Raw genomic sequence first — 20,013 nt, forward strand, 5'->3', positions numbered from 1 at the left:
TCTTTTTCTCCTGTCTGTGGATCCGCTTTCCAAAAGGATGTACTATCCCAATCTTCCATCCAGTATTTCAAGCAGGTGGTGTACTGCCATCTCAAGTCACCCCCATGTTGTTTGCGCATTTCAACTGTTTTATTGCTCTTTTTCACAATATTTTTTATAACCATGAACCCTTTGTAACCCAACTTTTTTACTTTCGGATTACGATGTTTCATCCACTTCTCTCTCGCTTTCTATCTCCCTAACCTTAACAGTTCTCACCCTCTCTGTATCTTTCTCTATCTGCTTCTCTCCTGCTCTGTCTCTCTCTCTCTCTCTCTCTCTCTCTCTCTCTCTCTCTCTCTCTCTCTCTCTCTCTCTCTCGCTCTCTCTCTCTCTCTCTCTCTCTCTCTCTCTCTCTCTCTCTCTCTCTCTCTCTCTCTCTCTCCCCCTCTCTCTCTCTCTCTCAGTCTCAGTCTCAGTCTCAGTCTCTCTCTCCATATATATATATATATATATATATATATATATATATATATATACCGTCGGACCCTGCTATTCGCGGGGGATACATTCCTGTAAAATCCCGCGAATTGCGAAACTGTGAATAGTGGGGCATTGTTTCATTGGAAATAGGGGGAATAGGTTCCCGAGTCGCAAAAATCCGCGAATAGAGAGGAACAAATCGTGCATGGCAAGGCAAAATCCATGAATGTCAATGAAAATCCCAGATTCCCAGTTTCTGTGGTTCCGTGGTTCCGTGGTCCCCAAAAAACAAGTGTTTTTCATAACGTGGTGGTGAGGTGTTTTGAATCACGTGGTGGTGAGGTGTTTTGAATTACGTGATCGTGAGGTGTTTTGAATTACATGGTGGTGAGGTGTTTTGAATTACTTGGTGGTGAGGTGTTTTGAATTATTTGGTGGTGAGGTCTTTTGAATTTTGTGGTAGTGAGGTGTTTTGAATTTCGTGGTGGTGAGGTCTTTTTAATTACCTGGTGGTGAGGTGTTTTAAATTACATGGGGGTGAGGTGTTTTGAATTACATAGTGATGAGGTGTTTTGAATTTCATGGTCGTGAGGTGTTTTTAATTACGTGGTGGTGAGGTGTGGTGTAATCATCCCAAACTTCCAGTCTGCACCTACCCCTCCCGTATGTATGTGCAGAGGGGTTCTTTTTTTAATTTAATTTTATTTTTTCAACCTAAACCTTTAATCTAAATTGCTTATAAAAATGTAATATCACAAACATCACAAATAAATATTGTCCAAAAAAATTGTTTGTATTATGATTGGTGCAAATCATGACAACACAGCAACTCCAGGTGCATTATACTCAGTTAAAACAAGCCCGTCCCTCTGTAACGACACGTGGTGAGGCGATCGCAGCCAGGCGAGCCAAGCTAGAATATATATATATATATATATATATATTTATTATATATATATATATATATATAATATATATATTTACTTATATATGTATTTTATATATATATTTATATATATATATATATATACAGTCATGGCCAAAAATATTGGCACCCTTGCACTTTTTTCAAATAACTCACAATTTTCCCGAAAAATAAGTTGAAATTCACAAAAGTATTTGGTCTCCACAATTCTTTATTTCACTGTTAATATTACAGACCCTTTGTTTTTGATTCAGAACTTAATATATCCTTTTAAATCAGAAAATAAAAAGAAATGGCATTGACAAAATTATTTACACCCTCGACTTTATATTTGGTAGCACAGCCTTTGGACAAAATAACTGCAGTCAAGCGCTTCAAATATCCATGAATGAGCCTTTCAACACCTCTCTGCTGGCAGTTTGACCCACTCTTCTTGTGCAATCTGCTCCAGTTTTCCCAGATTTGAAGGGTGCCTTCTCCCAACTGCTGTTTTCAGATCTCCCCATAGGTGTTCCATGGGATTTGGATCTGGACGCATTGCTGGTCACGTCAGAAAAGTCCAGCGTTTTGTCTTGAACCATTCCTGGTTGCTTTTTGAAGTGTTTGTGGTCATTTTCCTGCTGCAAGACCCATGACCTTCGACGGACATCCTGCTTTCTGACACTGGGTTGAACATTGTGCTCCGAAATGCCTTGGTAATCCCCTGATTTCATGATGCCATGCACACATTCAAGGCACCTAGTACCAGAGGCAGCACAGCAACCCCCAAAACATCACTGAACCTCCTCCATGTTGACTGTAGGGAAGGTGTTTTTTTTTCTTTTTTCTTTGAAGGCTTCGTTTTGTTTTCTGTAAACATAGAGATGATGTGCTTTACCAAAAAAGCTCTAATTTGGTCTCGTCTGTCCACAGGACATTCTCCCAGAAGGATTTTGGCTTGTTTAGTTATGTTTTGTAAAACTCCAGTCAGGCTTGCTCAGCAGTGGGATCTTCCTGGGTCTCCTACCATAGAACCCCTTTCATTGAGTTGGTGACGAATGGTGTTAGTTGAAATTGTTGTACCTTGTGTCTGAAGGTCTGCTTGAATCTGTTTGGCAGTTGATTGAGGTGCTTCCTCCACCATGCCAATAATCCTTTGCTGCAAACTTCGATCAGGTTTTCTCTTGCAGCCATTACCAGGGAGGTTGGCTCCAGTGCCATGGGCCTTAAACTTCCTGATAACATTGTGTACGGTGGACACAGGAACATCAAGGTCTCCGGAGATGGACTTGTAGCCTTGAGATTGTCCATGCTTGGCTACAATCATGTGTCTGACCTCCTCAGACAATTCTCTGTTTTTTCTTTATTTTCTACATGGCCTGGTGTTGGCTTAGCAGTTAGGGAACAGGCTTGGGATCCTAGGATCCTGGGTTTTAATCCTGGTCGATCGCTGAATTAACGCCGGGGGGTTGACTCAGCCTGTCATCCTTCCGAGGTCGGCAAATTGAGTACCAGTTCACTGGTAATTCCCTGTGTGTCGCAAAATGCGACTGACAGGGTTGGCGGCAGGAAGGGCATCCGGCAATAAAACATTGCTTCAAAAAGGGGACCATGGTGCCCAAAAAAGGCCAACCCCTGCTCTGTGGGGCAAAATGGCCTCTAAAGGTGGTTCTTCTTCTTCTTCCATTTCTTCTTCTTCTTCTTCTTCTTCTTCTTCTTCTTCTTTATTTTCTCTCATGCTCATTGTGGTACACACAGTGACACAAAACAGCAGAATGACTCATAATCGAAGCAGCTAATAAACACAGATTGAATCCCCTAACTTGACGAGGAAGCAAGGCACAGATTGAGTCTCACCCCAGCAATTGCTGCGCAACCTGTTAGCAACAAGTGTCGTCTGCCATGCTGACACCTTGTCTCTGCCATGCTCATCAACAATTCCTAGTCAAGTTAGGGAGTTCAATATGTGTTTATTAGCGGCTTAGATTGGTCACAAATAAATAATTTGCAGTATGTTGTCCTGATGAGCCTATAATGAGGGCGAAATCTAGATCGACATCTCTGCCTTTTCTATTTGTGACCATAGAGCTTTAATCTCCGTCTGCAAAGACTTGAGTACCACATGGATGCCTCCTAATTTGGTGGTGATGTGTTGGTATAATTTATGCACATGACGTCAGTGTCGTGTCATAAGCTAAGTGTGCTTCTTTAGTTAAATTTAATATTCCTGACTGCAACCCTCCTAATTGTTTATGAGCAGGGCAGAGACAATGTGTCAGCATGGCAGGCGACACTTGTTGCTAACAGGTTGTGCAACAATTGCTGGGGTGTGACTCAGTCTGTGCCTTGCTTCCTAGTCAAGTTAGGGGGTTCAATCTCTGTGTGTATATGTGTATATATATATATTGTTGTGGATTTGAGAATGGCTGTGTTTTTTTTTTTTGTTGTGTCATGAGAATTGTTGTAAATATCACCCTCCGTGTTGTGTGTAAAGGTCAAAGGTTGTCCTCCTTAGTTACTCCATATACATACACGTCGCCAATCATATACCCTCTTAAATAGTTATCTCCTTATTCTATGTAGTTGAAGGCTCTGTTCCCACTAGTTGACACTGCATTGCATCAAATTGAAATAAGGTAGAATCCCCTGAAATATCCCCATTGCCTCCGAAAACCTGCCAGCAAGGCGGCGTTCGCCGCTGCTGCTTTGGGGTTGTGTTCTTCGCCGCAAGACTCCATTAGCCATGAGGTAATCTCGGAGAAGAAAGGCGTGTCGCCACCTCGTTATAGAGGGGAGGAGTGAGCCAGCCCCGAACAACCAACCAAGTACAAGGGGTTTGGCTTGAGAGGGCGGGGAGAGAACGCTCGGGGAGGTTCGCGAAGGTTCGGGGGTGTGGTCAATATAACCCGCGGCGGGACGCCCCCGACCTCAGATGAGATACGAGGGATGAGTAAGGGATCCCCACGAGCAGTTCTGCAGAGAGAGAACCCGTCACGCAACGCCCCCCACGAGAGAGATGCGGCAGATGGGAGATGAGCTTTGAGTCCACCACGCAGCTTTGAATCCACCACACAGCTTTGAGACCACGCAGCTTCGACCCGCTGCTACGCGGGAACCAGATTGCGGTGGCATCGGTGGCCGTCGAGGTCCAGCCCGACGTCCCGTGCGGGATCAAGCTCCAGCCAGCGTCCAGCTGAACCTTCCTCTCCTTCCAGCCATTCGGTCCTGCCTCCATTCCCCATTCCTGTGAGTTTGATTGTCGTCTGTTTTGTGTGTCTTGTCCTGGGTTAAGTAAGACTGTTTATAGGTAAGCTAAATATTTGCACTGCGTCTTCTGGTTCTTCCATCCTTCTGTATTTATTTTATTATCCTTCCTCCTCCTTGGTTCTTTTTATTATGTAAATAATAGCTCGTAATAAATTATATTTGTATTTCCTACCTTTGTTCTTCTTTCCTTTACATCCATTTCGTCCTTGTCTTTTCCCTCATTGAATACCTGTGGCACGATTTGGCCAACGTTACGAATCGGGTCTAGTTCTTGTTAATAGTTCGTGCCGCGGTTGCTAAACCGCTCGGCAATTAACATCTGTCCGCGGTCGCGAACGGGGTTGCGTACCTGCCTTTCCGGAGGGAGCTGTGCAGCGTCAGGGACCACGTCGGCCAGTCATAGACGAGGGGATTAATCCCCCCTCGATAAGAGGAACAGAGGCCGACGTTAGGTTCCGTAACAATATATATATATATATATATATATATATATATATATATATATATATATATATACATACATACATACATACATACATACATACATACATACATACATACATATACATACAGTCGGACCCCACTATTCACTGTTCCGCTATTCACGGGTGACAAAATGTGACCTGTTTCTCTATTCGCGGAAAAGTGTCCCGAGAATTTGCGAGGTTTTTTTTCTTATTCGCTGCCATATTCCGCGAATTCGCGGTTTTTCAGGAGCGCAAATTTTTTTTCCATGAGCCGCTAGCTTGACACATTTATAAAACCTATCTTACACCAACCATGCATACAGCAGGTGGACAAACACAAAAAACACATTTACGAGCCGCGAGCATGACCTGTTTCTACATTCACTGCTGTGTGCTATGCATTTTCATGGCTTTTGCGGCTGCGAATTTTAGCCGCTCTATAATCGAGAGCTTCGACCAGGATGTTCCACCAGCTGCATAACACGTTATCCCTGCGAGTTGCTGTACAGAATGAAAACACTCCACAGTGTCTATTAGTGCAATTAGCTGTCTCCCCTTTCCCCCATTGAAACTGGCACGGCATGCATTCACAGATTTTAATTGACATTCACGGGATATGCCTCGCGATTTCCAGGATTATCACCCACATTCGCGGGATATGCCTCGCCATATCTGGGATTATCGCCGACATTCGCCGGGATTTGCCTTGGCATTTGTGGGATTATCGCCGACATTCACGGGATTTGCCTTGCCATTTCCGGGATTTTCATGGACCTTCGCGGATTATCGTCAACATTCTCGGGACTTGCCTCACCATTCCTGGATTTTGCCTCGCCATGAGCGGTCTGTTCCTCTCTATTCGCGGATTTTCATGACTCGGGAACCTATCCCCCCTTTTTCTATTGAAACAATGCCCCGCTATTCGGGGTTTCACAATTCGCGTATTTTCCAGGAGCGTTTCCTCTGCGAATAGCCGGGTCCCACGGTATGTGTATATATATATATATCTATATATATATATATATATATATATATATATATATATATATATATATATATATATATATATATATATATATATATATATATATATATATATATACACACACACACACACACACACACACACACACACACACACACACACTGTATAGGGCTCGAGGCTCATGGAGGAGCAAGAACACAGGACACCCCAAAATGAAAAGAACAGTAGAAAACGGTGGTGGCACAACAACAGCAGGGTTGAGGGACAAAATAGAGGCATTGAGAAATAAGGGATGTGAAGAACAATGTTAAGCAAGGAGAGGACACAAGGGGTGAACAAGATGAATAGAGCAGCAAACTCTCAATCACAGGAATGGAAAAAAAAAACTGGAAATTCAGAAAGTGGTTGTCTTCGGGAAGGTTAAAGGGAGTATAGAAGATCAATATTGTGAATGGAGGATGATTTGAGATGTTGCTGAACAGCTGGAAGATTTGGGGGTGCAGCATGAGATTGGAGCGAGTGTAGAAGTTGGTTCCACAGGTGGTGGGAAAGGAGGAACAAATGAGCAGAGGTGAGCAGTGAGTCTAGATTTCGGTAGTTTCACTGGGAGGGGTTACTGTCAGAGCAGAGTGCACAAGACCTGCAGAAAGGGAATGGTAGAAGACATCGAGATCATTAACCTGTATGCGATGTGAAAGTGATCGGTCCCAGCTTCATTATGGGAGATCCCAATGATTCTGAAGGCCTTTGTTTTGAGGACATCAAGGTGAGAGGCATTGGCACGGGCCCAGAGGGGAGAGCAGTGCTCCATCAAGCTGCAGACGAATGCCTCACGGGGAAATAAAAGTTCAGGTATGACGCGGAAAGATTTCTCACGACGGAAGATGCCCAGTTGGCGTCTGGGTTTGGCAGCCAAATTAGATATGTGGTTGTCCAAGAAAAGCCACTGATGGTAGTGAGGCCCAAAGGTTTGAGTGACTAAACTTGAAGAGGATTGTTAAAGAAGTTGATAGGAGGGTTCACCAGATGCTTCTCCAGAGAGACAGAGAGAGTGTGAGACTTGTCTGGGTTGAACAACATATTCCAAGTATTTAACCAGCTCATGATTATATCAAGGTCTGCAGACAGAAGAGGTTGCTGCCTGCCTATCTGAAGGTTGAGGATGCTATGGCAGAGGGAGGAGTCACCAGACATGACATAAGCAGGATTTTCCAGAGAGTCAAAAATATATTTGAAGATGAAGAACAGGACTGGGCCCAAGACTGCCTTGGGCACTCCAGCCTTGCCAGAGAGATAGAGGATCCTGTTGAAAGTCACGTGTTGTCTGTGAGAGTGGATGAGGTCCGCAAGCCATGTGTGGAGGTGTCCTTTGATGCCATAAGCATAAAGTTTGTACAGTGTTGTATTTTTACCAATGTCAGCAGGATTTATCTTTCAGTACCTGTATGTTTTGTGGCACACGTGCTCAGTGCCACTGCATCATCATGCACCATTCAACCAACAGGGCTATGAACGCAGTGTTTACAGCTCTGGACCGTATCCAAGTTGGTGTGGAGATTACAAGTGAGGATCATGTAATTCAGGTATTCATTGCTTTTACAGCTATCGTGGCCAATCATATGTGTTGTGCTTACCACAAATCCATGAATTGCATCACAACTGTTTTCCTATTATTATTACGAGTTAAGTTTCCACCACAATAACTAGATATTGTCATTGTGCTGGAAACTGTGGACAAAAACGTTGGACTTCTGATCTCACTGGGAAGGTCTCCAGGTTCCTTGCATACGTGTTACAAGGTGTGTTGTGCGTGCCATGGTATCCTCGTGTGCCGGTGTGTTTTGGAACGGTGCCGGACAGTACGTCAACCCCACATTTGAACGGATGCTCGGCTATCGGAGCAGAGAGTTGCTGGGCCGCGAACAAGCCGAGCTGCCCAAGAGTGATCGCAATCGTGCTGACCTGCTAGATCACATCAACTCACGGATAAAAAAGGGGAAGGTAAGGCCTGTGTGAATATTCTCTCTCTCTTTCTCCTCTTCCATGGAAGCCTCTCTCTTTCTTCCATTTCTCCTATCCATGGAAGGAGTTTCGGGAACTGAGTGGCGTGCTGATGAGGAGGAGAGTGTCGCTGAAGCTGAAGGGAAAGGTGTATGCTGCATGTGTGAGAAGTGTTATGATTTATGGGAGCGAGACATGGGTAATGAATGTAGAGCAGCAACGAAGGCTGGAAAGGGTGGAAATGCGAATGGCTCGATGGATGTGTGGAGTATCGTTGAGAGAGAGGAAGACAAATGATGAATTGCGAAAGATGATGGGAATATTGCCTGTGATTGATGCTGTGAAGAGGAACAGGTTGAGATGGTTTGGTCATGTGTTGAGGAAGGATGAAAGTGACTGGTTGAGAAGAGTGATGGAAATGAATGTCGAAGGAAGTAGAGGATGGGGAAGACCGAGAAAGACTTGGCTAAAGATGGTGGAAGAAGAAATGCGGGCAAGGGGGTTAACAAGGAGAGATGCAGAAAATATGGCAAAATGGAGAAGATTGTCATGGGGACCACAAGGCTAACCCCTGCTCTAGCAGGGAAAATGGCCTTAAAGTGCATGTTGTTGTTGTTGTTGTCTCTTTCTCCTCTCTTTCTCTCGTCCCCTCTCTCTCTTTGGTTGTCTGCTTAGGGCAGGTACCAAGCTGCTGAAGCAGTCTAATGGCGTTTATGATTCTGGGTGGTTTGCCATTGCCTTTTCAGCATTAGTGAGGACAGCAATTTTTTGGATGTCGTCAAGTTGCCAGCACACATTGGCCGAGTCTTCATAAAAGAGATCGGTTCTTCATCGTCTATTTTCAGCAAATGCTGCCAGACGAATCCCCAGCTTAACATCCAATCCACAGGATGCACGTTAGTGCAATGCCCTTCCAGGGAAGCAGCAGGGCGACAATTTTATAGTTGGGTCGGGAGTCAAACCCAGGTTAGACAGCTCACAGGTGAGTGCGCTTACCCCGAGGCTATCTCGGCGGCACCCTGCATCATCAATCTTCACCTTTGAAAACCTTTTAAACCTTTTAACCTTTTAAAGGTGGAACAAAAGTGTTTCGCCAGCAATAATCTCATTGACACCGTCCAATTTAACCCTCACCTTTCTCACCTTATACCTGCATACATGTCTCACCCGCAATAGGAATGGCGTGGGATTTATAATGCACGGCATAAAAATGGAGAGAGTTTGCAACAGCAGGTCAACATTACTCCCGTTCTGGGTCAAGGCGGGTAAGAAAGAGATTTCATCTCTCGTGCAGTTTTGTTTCTCCTTACCTGTTATTGCGTGTGGAATGTTTTGAGGTGTATCATTTTTGAGTGCACAATAATGTCTCCACTTTTTCAGTCCAAATCTCCATCTACAAGAGCAATTAGTCTGCTCATGTGGAAAACACGGAACATTCATGATTGTTTAATCGTCCGCCATTTTTCCAGTTTTTCGCCTTTTTTTTTGGTCCACCATTTTTCCAGTTTTCGCCTTTTTTTTTTTTGTCCGCCATTTTTTTCCAGTATTGTGCCATATTTCAGCACAACTTTATCTTCTTGCTTTAGTCACCTTTTGAACTTTGCCTCCTCCTTTTAATCCCTCATTGTGTTGATTTTCCACTTTACAATATTCTCTTAATGTGTTTTACCGATTACGGACTTTATCCGTATTGGTTTCGCTTCTTTCTCGTATCTTTTCTTTGCTAACTTGGCTGATACACAGCTCGTTTCGGTCACAGTCAAACGGCACGCGAATCTCGGGAAGATTTTGTTTGTTTCTACAATTACTTGTATCGGCCTGTTTGTTCCGCAGTAAGATCAGGCATTACGTGGCCATCAAGAGACCGTTCCATGAAAAGTCTCGCAAGGTGTGTTGTTCGCGTGCACGGCCTATGGACTCCGACTGTTGTACCAGAATTATATAGCTGTGATGTAAAACTACGTGATTGTGTTGGCGGATCTGTGTGGCTCTTACCTACCTACGCCTCGTCACACTTACTCTCTTTCCAGTTTTTGGCCTCCATCCTTATCACACATTTGCTTTTCCTTTTTTTTTTTTGCCTTGTGTAACAATATAGTCCATTTAATACTGTGCTCCATTCAGCGCTGTCAGATACGACATTCAATCTGTGGTGGAGCTTGGCCACCATCTGATATAGTGCCAGCTGGTACCGCTGCAGCTAGGATCACTCCATCCTTCTGAGGACGTATTTAAGCCGCTGACCCGACTGCATTATTGACGTTGAAATATTACACGTTGCCTCTCACAAGCAGTCGACCTATCTGCCAGTGCTCTGGGTAAATTGTCTGTATTGCTTAAAGCATAGGATTGATCCACCCTTCCTTAATAAGACACTTCCTGGTCAAAAAAAACCCTGGAAGTCCCCCCATTGGGCTGCATTTTTTATGAGCCTCATTGAGAGGTTAGGTCAGATGAGTTTTGCTTTATCATTTGAATTTTTTCCAAGGAAATTTGAATTTGAAATTTTTCCCCGGTGTGTACCCCGGTTTAGAATAGGTACACCGTATCCCTGCGCATCGTAAGAGGCGACTAAGGGTTGGCGTCAGGAAGGGCATCCGGCCATAAAAACATTGCGTCAAACAGGGAACCATGATTGTCATGGGGCCCGCAAGGCTAACCCCCCGCTCTAGCGGGGTAAATGGCCTTAAAACGATCATTCATTCATTCATTATTTGAATATTGTATAATAATAATAATAATAATAATAATAATAATACGAGTTCCCTTAGAAGGATGTTTGACACAGGAGGCCATTAGGTCCATCAAATCCTGTGTTATTATTACCAACCTATGGTTGTTTGTCCACACTCTATCCCTTTAAATGCTGAGCGTCAAGAAAGGAAGCAGCACATTCCATTTTAAAAGTCTTTGTTAGGATTCGGCCAGGGTTTGAATCACCGACCTCCCAGATTGAGAGCGGACCCTCGAACCATAACACCACTGAAGCTGATGGTTTTTCTTATTTTTTTTGCTTTCTTTTCATCTGCTTCCTGTTTGTGTTTGCTTTTGGGTTTTTTACCAACTGTTTTCTCTTCATATGTCATACCACTCTTGCATGGGGTAGGAAGGGATGGATTGTTGGTCTGCATTTCCTTTCTCCTTGTATCCTGTCTTTCCTTTTATCCTCCTCTTTATTACTGCATTCTTTCATTGCTTTGCCAAAATCACCCCCATCATGTGCATGTGTCATTTACTTGTAAATGGAACGATCGATCGATTAATTGAGGTTTGTAAGGCCGTTGGCCAACATTGCCATTTTTTTTCCAGTGCAAAACCTCACGGTGAGGTGTTTATCCACAGGGAGAACATGGAATCGAGGACAAGACGTCTGCAGAAATGGGTAAAGCTTTGTAAACAGGCAGAGAAAAGTTTTTCATTTTTGAAATTTGTTTTTAGCTCCTGAGGGATGGTCATCCAGCGCACGTGAAGTGAAAAGCGGGGTTAAGCAATTAGTTAATGTCCCTTTACAAACGTCAGTTTAGCAAGGACCAACTTAATTTAAATTAAATGTTATACAGTATTTTGAACATGAATCGGAAAACAAACTGGAAGTTTAGCAGGACTTTGTCTCTGAAATTGTCTCGATCACACGTGCGCAGAGAGGAGTGAGATAGTTTTTTTTACTCGGCCTGTCTGGCAGATGAACAAAATTGAAAATCATTCCAAACAGGAAATTTGCTGTTTTTAAGGACGTCATAAAGGACACAAACAACAGGCGCGAATAACTATTGTAACTTGTTAGATAGGGTGATGTAATAGACACTGGGGATACCGGCAGTAAAACCAGGAAGTAATTTATTTATACGCCTTTAAACCTCTTTAAAAACCTTTATTAAAATTTAGTTATATACTTGAACATGTATAACACAAATCATCTTCAGAATACTTCCAAGAACCATGCTATATATCGATATATATGTATGGAGTGAGAGGGTATGGCATGTGAGAGTGACAGTATCAGGGTGAAGAAGATTCTTTCATAGCCATATAGCTAAAATGGATTGGTGGTTCTATGGTGATCAATTAAGTCTCCATCTCCTAAACTGCGACTCATCGTCTTATTAAAGTGTATAAGGGTGATGGATAAGACTGCTTCAGTAGCGCTAAGCTTCCAGATTTTTTTTAACTACTGGTACGAGTATCTTTAAAAACCAGTATTTTATTAAAATTGAAGTATATACAGTCGTGCCCAAAAATATTGGCACCCTTGCACTTTTTTCAAATAATTCACCATTTCTTCCAGAAAATTGTTGAAATTAAAAAATATTTTGGTATCCACATATGTGTTTCTTTAGTTTGCAGTGGAACAAAACAAAAAAAGCTAAAAAAAAAATTGGAAATCTCAGCTTATTCCACAGAGAAATCCTAAAATGGTGCAGACAATATTATTGGCACCTTTTAGAAGTTGTTCGAAAGAATTCGATTTCAAGCAGGTGATCCTCCTTTACTTTGGAATTGAACTCACTTGTGGTGAGTTGCAGGTGTCTGCAATATAAAAACCACTCATTCAACCAGTTTGAATAGAGAAAATGAGTCATTCTGCTGTTTTGTGTTACTGTGTGTACCGCAATGAGCATGGAGAGAAGAAAGAAAACCAGAGAATTGTCTGAGGAGGTCAGACACAAGATTGTAGTCAAGCTTGGACAATCACAAGGCTACAAGTCATGGCAACCCATGACAACCTCCCTGGACATGGCCACAAGAGAAAACTTGATCGAAGATTGCAGCAAAGAATTGTTTGAATGGTGGAGAAAGCACCTCGATCAACTGCCAAACAGATTCAACCTGACCTTCAGACACAAGGTACGACCGTTTCAACTCACACCATCCGTCGCCAACTCAAAGAAAGGGGGTTCTATGGTAGGAGACCAGGAGGACCATATAGTTAGATATATGCTGAGATATATCTGCTGCTATATCTGCTATCTATATCTGATATATCCAACTGCTGAGAGAGAGAGATAAGAAAGCCTGAATGGAGTTTGCCAAAACACACCTGAACTTCTGAGAGAATGTCCCGTGGACAGATGAGACCAAATTAGAGCTTTTTGGTAAAGCACATCATTTCTATGTTTACAGAAAACAAAATGACGCCTTCAAAGAAAAGAACACCTTCCCTACACTCAAACATGGAGGAGGTTCAGTGATGTTTTGGGGTTGCTGTGCTGCCTCTGGTACTGGGTGCCTTAAATGTGTGCATGGCATCATGAATTCAGGAGATTACCAAGGCATTTTGGAGCGCAATGTTCAACCCAGTGTCAGAAATCTGGGTCTCCGTCGAAGGTCATGGGTCTTGCAGCAGGACAATGACCCCCAAACACACTTCAAAAAGCCCCCAGGAATGGTTCAAGACAAAACTCTGAACTGTTCTGAAGTGGTCAGCAATGAGTCCAGGTCTAAATCCCATTGAACACCTGTGGGGGGGATCTGAAAACAGCAGTTGGGAGAAGGCACCCTTCAAATCTGGGAGAACTGGAGCAGTTTGCACAAGAAGAGTGGGCCAAACTGCCAGTAAGTATAGAGGTGTAGGAAGCTCATTCATGGCTATAGGAAGCACTTGACTGCAGTTATTTTGTCCAAATGCTGTTCTACCAAATATAAAGTCTTGGGTGTCAATAATTTTGTCAATGCCATTTCTTTTTATTTTCTGATTTAAAAGGATATATTAAGTTCTGAATCAAAAACAAAGGTTCTCTAATATTAACAGTGAAATAAAGAATTGGGGAGACCAAATACTTTTGTCAATTTCAACTTCTTTTTAGACATAATTGTGAATTATTTGAAAAAAGTGAAGGGTGCCAATATTTTGGCCACGGCTGTACTTGAACACTGTGTGGGGCATCATTTCTATGTACCCTTTAGTTGAAATCAGTTTTTAGCTTCTGCCTTTCTGCCTTCTGCCTTTAATACCATATTCAAGACCACTCTGAGATAGTGATTTGATATGATTGAAGTTAATCAACAAAAGGTGTAGACCACCTTTTGAGGCCATTTTTCCCTGCAGAGCAGGGGTTGGCCTTTTTCGGGCACTATGGTCCCCTTTTTGAAGCAATGTTTTACGGCCGGATGCTCTTCCTGCCACCAACCCTGTTAGTCGACTCTTGCGACACACAGGGAATTACCAGTGAACTGGTGCTCAAATTTGCCGACCTCGGAAGGATGACAGGCTGAGTCAACCCCCCTGGTGTTAATTCAGCGATCGACCGGGATTCGAACCCAGGATCCTAGGATCCCAAGCCGGCACCCTAACCACTAAGCCAACACCAGTGTAGGTAGGCCTCAAAAGACAATGACTGTAGCAGTTAAGGAAAAATAAGTCGAAATGGGCCATGCCATACTGCTCCTTCTCTCAGGAAAACTGATGTAGTACCGTAAAACCCCGTCATTCGTGGATTCGCAATTGGCGTTACCCAGCTACTTGCGGGTTTTTAAATGTATACTGCACTTACTTTTGTGACCGCTGTGCTCCAGCTACTCGCGGGGTTTGTGGGGATAAGCCATCGCCACCCACCCATGGACCCCCAAAAATGGCCGCTACTACCCACAAGTGCTGGGTGCTTGTTTAGGGTGAATTTCAATAAACTAATTAAAGAAAACATTGAATTATAGACGTTTCGAGATAAAACTCCTTAAAACAAAACAAAAGGATAAACATTATTCTTTATAAACTGTTGGCAATCGTCATATGACAGGCAGAAAAATTTGACTCGGTAATTGGGAAAACATATTAAAACGGCTCAGAAATCGGTTATCAAATTTATTTTGCTTTTTATCTCGGTATTTTGGCACCTTTTATTGTCTGTCGCTCTTAAGCGGTTTGTCTCCATCTGCCGATATTGATAACCACTTTATCTCCGTCTACCGATCTTAAGCCTTAAAATGCATGATGTTGTGTTGTTGTACCGATCTTTAAAGCGCTTTATCTCAGACTGCTGGCAAACCCCTGACCTAACCCCCTTTTTCCCATTGACCCAATGTCCCAACATTCATGGATTTGAGATTCGCTACAGTTTTCAACAACATATCCCCCATGAATGTCAGGGTTTTACTGTATAATGCACCATTCCTCTAAAATGTTTAATTTTTTTTTCACAGCAACGTTTTAGTAGCTTTCAGTGGTTCTGTCTGTCCACCTATCTATTGTCATGTACATTTCCCTATTGCACATATGTCTAACCAGGATTCCATTATGAGCTTGATCTCTCGACTGAGCAGCAATAAAGCCACTGAAGCAAGGTCACTTCCCTCCTTCACCAAAGTGCATATGCAGCCACAGACATTCAGCGAGTTTGTAATTTGCACAGAGTACCAGCTCATAAGCCTATAGTCTCTCCAAAAGGTGATTTTTGATTCACAATTAAGTGCCAAATGTTGGGGCAGATTGCTTCACACAATCTTGCAACAGATTTCAACAAAAGCCTAAATAACTAGATGGTATTCATAGAATACTTACCCAGCGCAGTCGACTTGTTGCGAGCCAACACTTCTGTTTTTGAACATTTTTTTTTCTTTGATCCAACATGGCTGCCAGACCATGTGAGTGATGACATCATAAATTTATATTCTCTAATATAATTGTTGCATAGCTCAATCACGCTCAATACATTTTTTTTGCAACTGATCAGACTAAGCGTTGTCCCTGTCGAATTATGACGTCATAACGAAGGCACCAATGACATCATCATTGACATATGTTATTCCCCATGTGGATTAGTTGACAATGAGCCAGGTCTCAATTTTTTCCATGGAGTGGTTTCAGAGATATAGAGATGCAACATTTTTCGTTTTTTCCAAGATGGCGCCTGTACCACGTGCCCTATGACGTCATAATAATCATTAAGATATTCCACAGGATGAGGTGCTCCTATGGTGAAAATTTCATGTCAATCGGACCACGTCAGTCCGATTCAGTTGCTGAGAAAATGTATTTTTAAAATGCAGACACGGCACACGTACGTAACTGAATGCTTAACCCCGCTTTTCGCTTCGCGAGCGCATGGTAATTGCAAGCAAGTTAAAAATGCTTTACACAATTCTAAAGAGCATTTTTTTTTTTTTTTTTTTCAAGACATTTGCTTTCGGTGCCCCTTACATTTGAGAGGGGAGAGACAAGAGAAAGGAGAGAGATAAATTATAGAGAGAGACAGACGACGAGAGAGAGAGTTAGTTAGCTCTTTCACGAGCCTCGATTCAGTATACAAAAAAAAAAAAAAAAAAAATGAGAGAGAGAGAGAGAGGCGATGGAGAGAGAGAGAGACGAGAGGGAGACGAGAGGGAGACGAGAGGGAGATGAGAGGAGAGACGGAGAGGAGAGACGGAGAGGAGAGACGGAGAGGAGAGACGGAGAGGAGAGACGGAGAGGAGAGACGGAGACGGAGAGAGAGAGACAGAGAGAGGAGAGGAGGGAGAGAGAAGAGAGGTGGGGGAGGAATGGGAGAAGAGAACATGTCATCACCCACATGATCGGGATACTATCGATTATGTGGAATTGGAGTGACTAATCACTCAAGTCACTGATGTCTTGTTTTCCAACACTTGCTATATTGCACGATATTATTTAGTGCATTTTGTTTGAATGTTGGTATGGAAAATGTGACTCGAAGAGTGCATTATTCTGTGGAATTGAATTTGAAAGTGGTTGCCTTAGCCGAAGAAACCAGAGGAGATTGTACTGTAGCACAAGAGTTCAAGATTGGTCATACATTATTGGTTCTGGGAAACAGAAGAGGTGGGAGAAATTTCCCCCCTTGCCTTTTGCCAGGGGGTATAAAGTGCCTTCGTGTGCAGGTGCCCAAAATAGTCTATTGACATTGCTGAACGAGCAGAGCGGAGGAGGTATCTAAACTGCATCATATCGTTTGACTGCCATCATTTAGTCTTCGCAAGTGTTCTGTCGCCTTTAGCAGGAAGTCCTCAAAATTTCCTCAAAAGGATTCGCTGATTCAAATTTCCCCTGTGGTTTAGTCAATAGAGCCTGTCTTAAATTGCCAGATTCCTGTCCCAGGTAAATTTAAATCAGCGATTTTTGTTTGTCACATGTACTTCTGAGAAGCATTGTATGCCGTAGCATTCTACTTGTGCTGACGTGTATGATCGCTGCCGAGAGTCCACTTGTGCTAGTTTTAAGGTGTTTTCCTTCATACGATTTTGTGGGAAATTCTCAAAATGGTGTTTTCATGTGCATCTGCTTTTTGCACTTCACATTCTGCAAATAATGTGGAAAAATATCCATTCATGGTCTGAGGCATGATATGAGTGAAATTGATCTGGAATCACACTTCGCTGCATCGTTGGAAGTGGTCTGGCAAGTTGGCAAGACGTCAGTTGCGGCGAGCCCAGTTGGAACGACAGATCACGTGCGATGGACACGCCACCGGAGATCCAAAGTATTTTGCTTGAAACAACCGGGGGAAACCTGTAATTCAACGCAGCAATGAAGCTATCATCAAACGGTCCATGGCCACCGACGGTGGAACCCCATGTAAAGTTTTGACTTTTTCAACATACAGCTATTTCATCTTCATTTCAACAATATTGATAGATAAAGGTGATATAATATAACAAATATCATGAAACATTTACATTTTGTCGTCCATTGTATAATTTAAATAAACACAAATGCAAATTTCGCATGTGGAAAAAGTAAGTACACCCTTGGCTCTAATAGGTGGTATTGCCCCCTTTGGCATAAACAACCTCAAGTAGGCGTTTCTTATAACTGTCCACCAGTCTCTGACATCGACTGGGAGAAATTTTTGCCCACTCCTCCATGCAGAATTCTTTCACCTGTGCGATGTTTGAGGGGTTTCTTGCATGCACAGCTCGTTTCAAATCCCCCCACAACATCTCGATGGGATTTAGACCCGGGCTTTGACTTGGCCATTCCAGAACCCTCCATTTCTTTCTTTTCAGCCATTCCTTCGTGGATTTACTGGTATGTTTAGGGTCATTGTCATGTTGCAAGGTCCGCCTTCGGTTGAGCTTCAACTTTCCGACAGATGGCCTCACATTATCCTCAAGCACCCTCTGGTACAATGAAGAATTCATAGTGGATTATATAATGGTGAGCTGCCCAGGACCTGATGCAGCAAAGCTGCCCCAAACCATAATATTTCCACCACCATTCTTTACAGTTGGTATCAGGTTCTTGTGGTCAAATGCTGTCTTTGGTTTTCGTCAAACGTGTCTTCTGGTACTGTGGCCAAATAGCTCTACATTTGACTCATCTGTCCAGAGCACATTGTTCCAGAAGTGCTGGTCTTTGCCTCGGTGTTCATTGGCAAACTTTAGTCTTGCCCTGATGTTCTTTCTGGACAGCAAAGGTTTCCTCCTGGCACACCTCCCATGTAGATCAAATTTGTGCAGCCTCTTTCTAATGGTAGACTCGTGCACTTTGACATCAATTGTGGCAAGAACTACCTGTAGGTTCCGTGATGACATTCTGCGGTTCTTAGAGACTTCTTTCAGCATCCTGCGGTCTGCTCTCGGGCGGAACTTGCTGGGGCGACCTGGCCTGAACAAGTTGGCAGTTGTTTGGAATCTTCTCCACTTGTAGATGATCTTCCGGACAGTCGAATGATTGATTTCAAATTGTTTGGAGATCTTTTTAAATCCCTTCCCAGACTCGTAGGCATATATAACCTTCTTTCTGAATGCATCAGAGAGCTCTTTTGATCTAGGCATGGTGACACCGCACACTTCAACAACAAAGAGCAAACCAAACTAAATGTCTGAGGTTTAAATAAGACAGGTTCCTCCAAGATCCTCTCTAACGATGTTCTAATCATTTGCACCTGAGCTGGTGCACCTGATTCTAATTTTAGGTATTTGAAGTAGTGATAAATGTAGGGGTGTACTTACTTTTTTCCATGTGCGAAATTTGCATTGATGTTTATTTAAATTATACAATGTACTACAAAATGTAAATGTTTCATGATATTTGTTATATTATATCACCTTTATCTATCAATATTGTTGAAATGAAGATCAAATAGCTGTATGTTGAAATATGTTGAAAAAGTCAAAACTTTACATGGGGTGTACTTACTTTTTCACATGACTGTTTATGTATATATATATATATATATATATATATATATATATATATATACAGTGGTACCTCGGCTTACGAGTGCCCCAACGTACGAGTTTTTCGGGATACGAGCCATCGCTCGGGCGGTTTGTTGCTTTGGGATACGAGCCGAGATCCGATGTACGAGCTCAAAAAATTTATTTTTTTGAATTTTCCGGTTGTGGCTTCCGGTTCCGGTCACGTGGTTATCTTGCCGTGAAAGCATCTCTGCTTGGATATAAAACACGCAATCGTCGAAATACATGAGCGAGGAATCTCCTTGCTCCAGCCGGTGACGTCATCGGCGGGGATCCCCGCCTCCAGAGTGGCTGGTCACGTGACCGCCAAAGCGTGTCGCGCGTGCGGGTATAATGAGCTACACCTGTGGATCACGTGACCACGGAAGCACGCCTCGCTTGAGAGGCATGGCTTTCGGTTTGCGTTTTGCTTTATAAGGCGCGATAAATGGGCTTTTGAGTGTTAGCGGTTCATGGCGTTGACGGTTCATGACGGTTCATGACGGTTCATGGCGTTGACGGTCAAAAACCCATTACATCAATTTTACCAGGCACTGTACAGTAAGTACAGTGGACACCAAATGCACGGTGGAAGGCTAGAAGTAGAAGATCGTCCAAGACAAGTGAGAATAAGCCATACTTTGGAGATGACGTCATTCGCTGGTCCGATAACCAAAGATGTGGTATAAAAAACCAGGTGAGCTAACAATGCAGCAATGAAGGAATTCGGCCAAGGCACCGGCACACAACGACCTACCTACATCGAAAGACTCAATGCCAATGGTGACAGAAGCCAA

At 43.0% G+C, this 20,013-nt stretch overlaps 1 protein-coding gene across 1 annotated transcript in view; it reads left to right on the top strand.

Moving 5' to 3' along the window:
• The window catches only part of LOC137422247 (high affinity cAMP-specific and IBMX-insensitive 3',5'-cyclic phosphodiesterase 8B), a 250,684-nt gene that overhangs the window by 112,221 nt on the left and 118,450 nt on the right, over positions 1-20,013 (top strand). The window contains exons 7-11 of the mRNA XM_078771846.1: positions 7,590-7,668; positions 7,946-8,086; positions 9,263-9,351; positions 9,920-9,974; positions 11,429-11,468. Coding sequence (XP_078627972.1) covers positions 7,590-7,668; positions 7,946-8,086; positions 9,263-9,351; positions 9,920-9,974; positions 11,429-11,468 — 404 coding nt within the window. The remainder of the gene's footprint in view (positions 1-7,589; positions 7,669-7,945; positions 8,087-9,262; positions 9,352-9,919; positions 9,975-11,428; positions 11,469-20,013) is intronic.

The sequence above is a fragment of the Myxine glutinosa genome, chromosome 2 (genome assembly GCF_964187855.1).
Source record: "Myxine glutinosa chromosome 2, kmMyxGlut1.1, whole genome shotgun sequence".
Lineage (NCBI taxonomy): Eukaryota > Metazoa > Chordata > Myxini > Myxiniformes > Myxinidae > Myxine > Myxine glutinosa.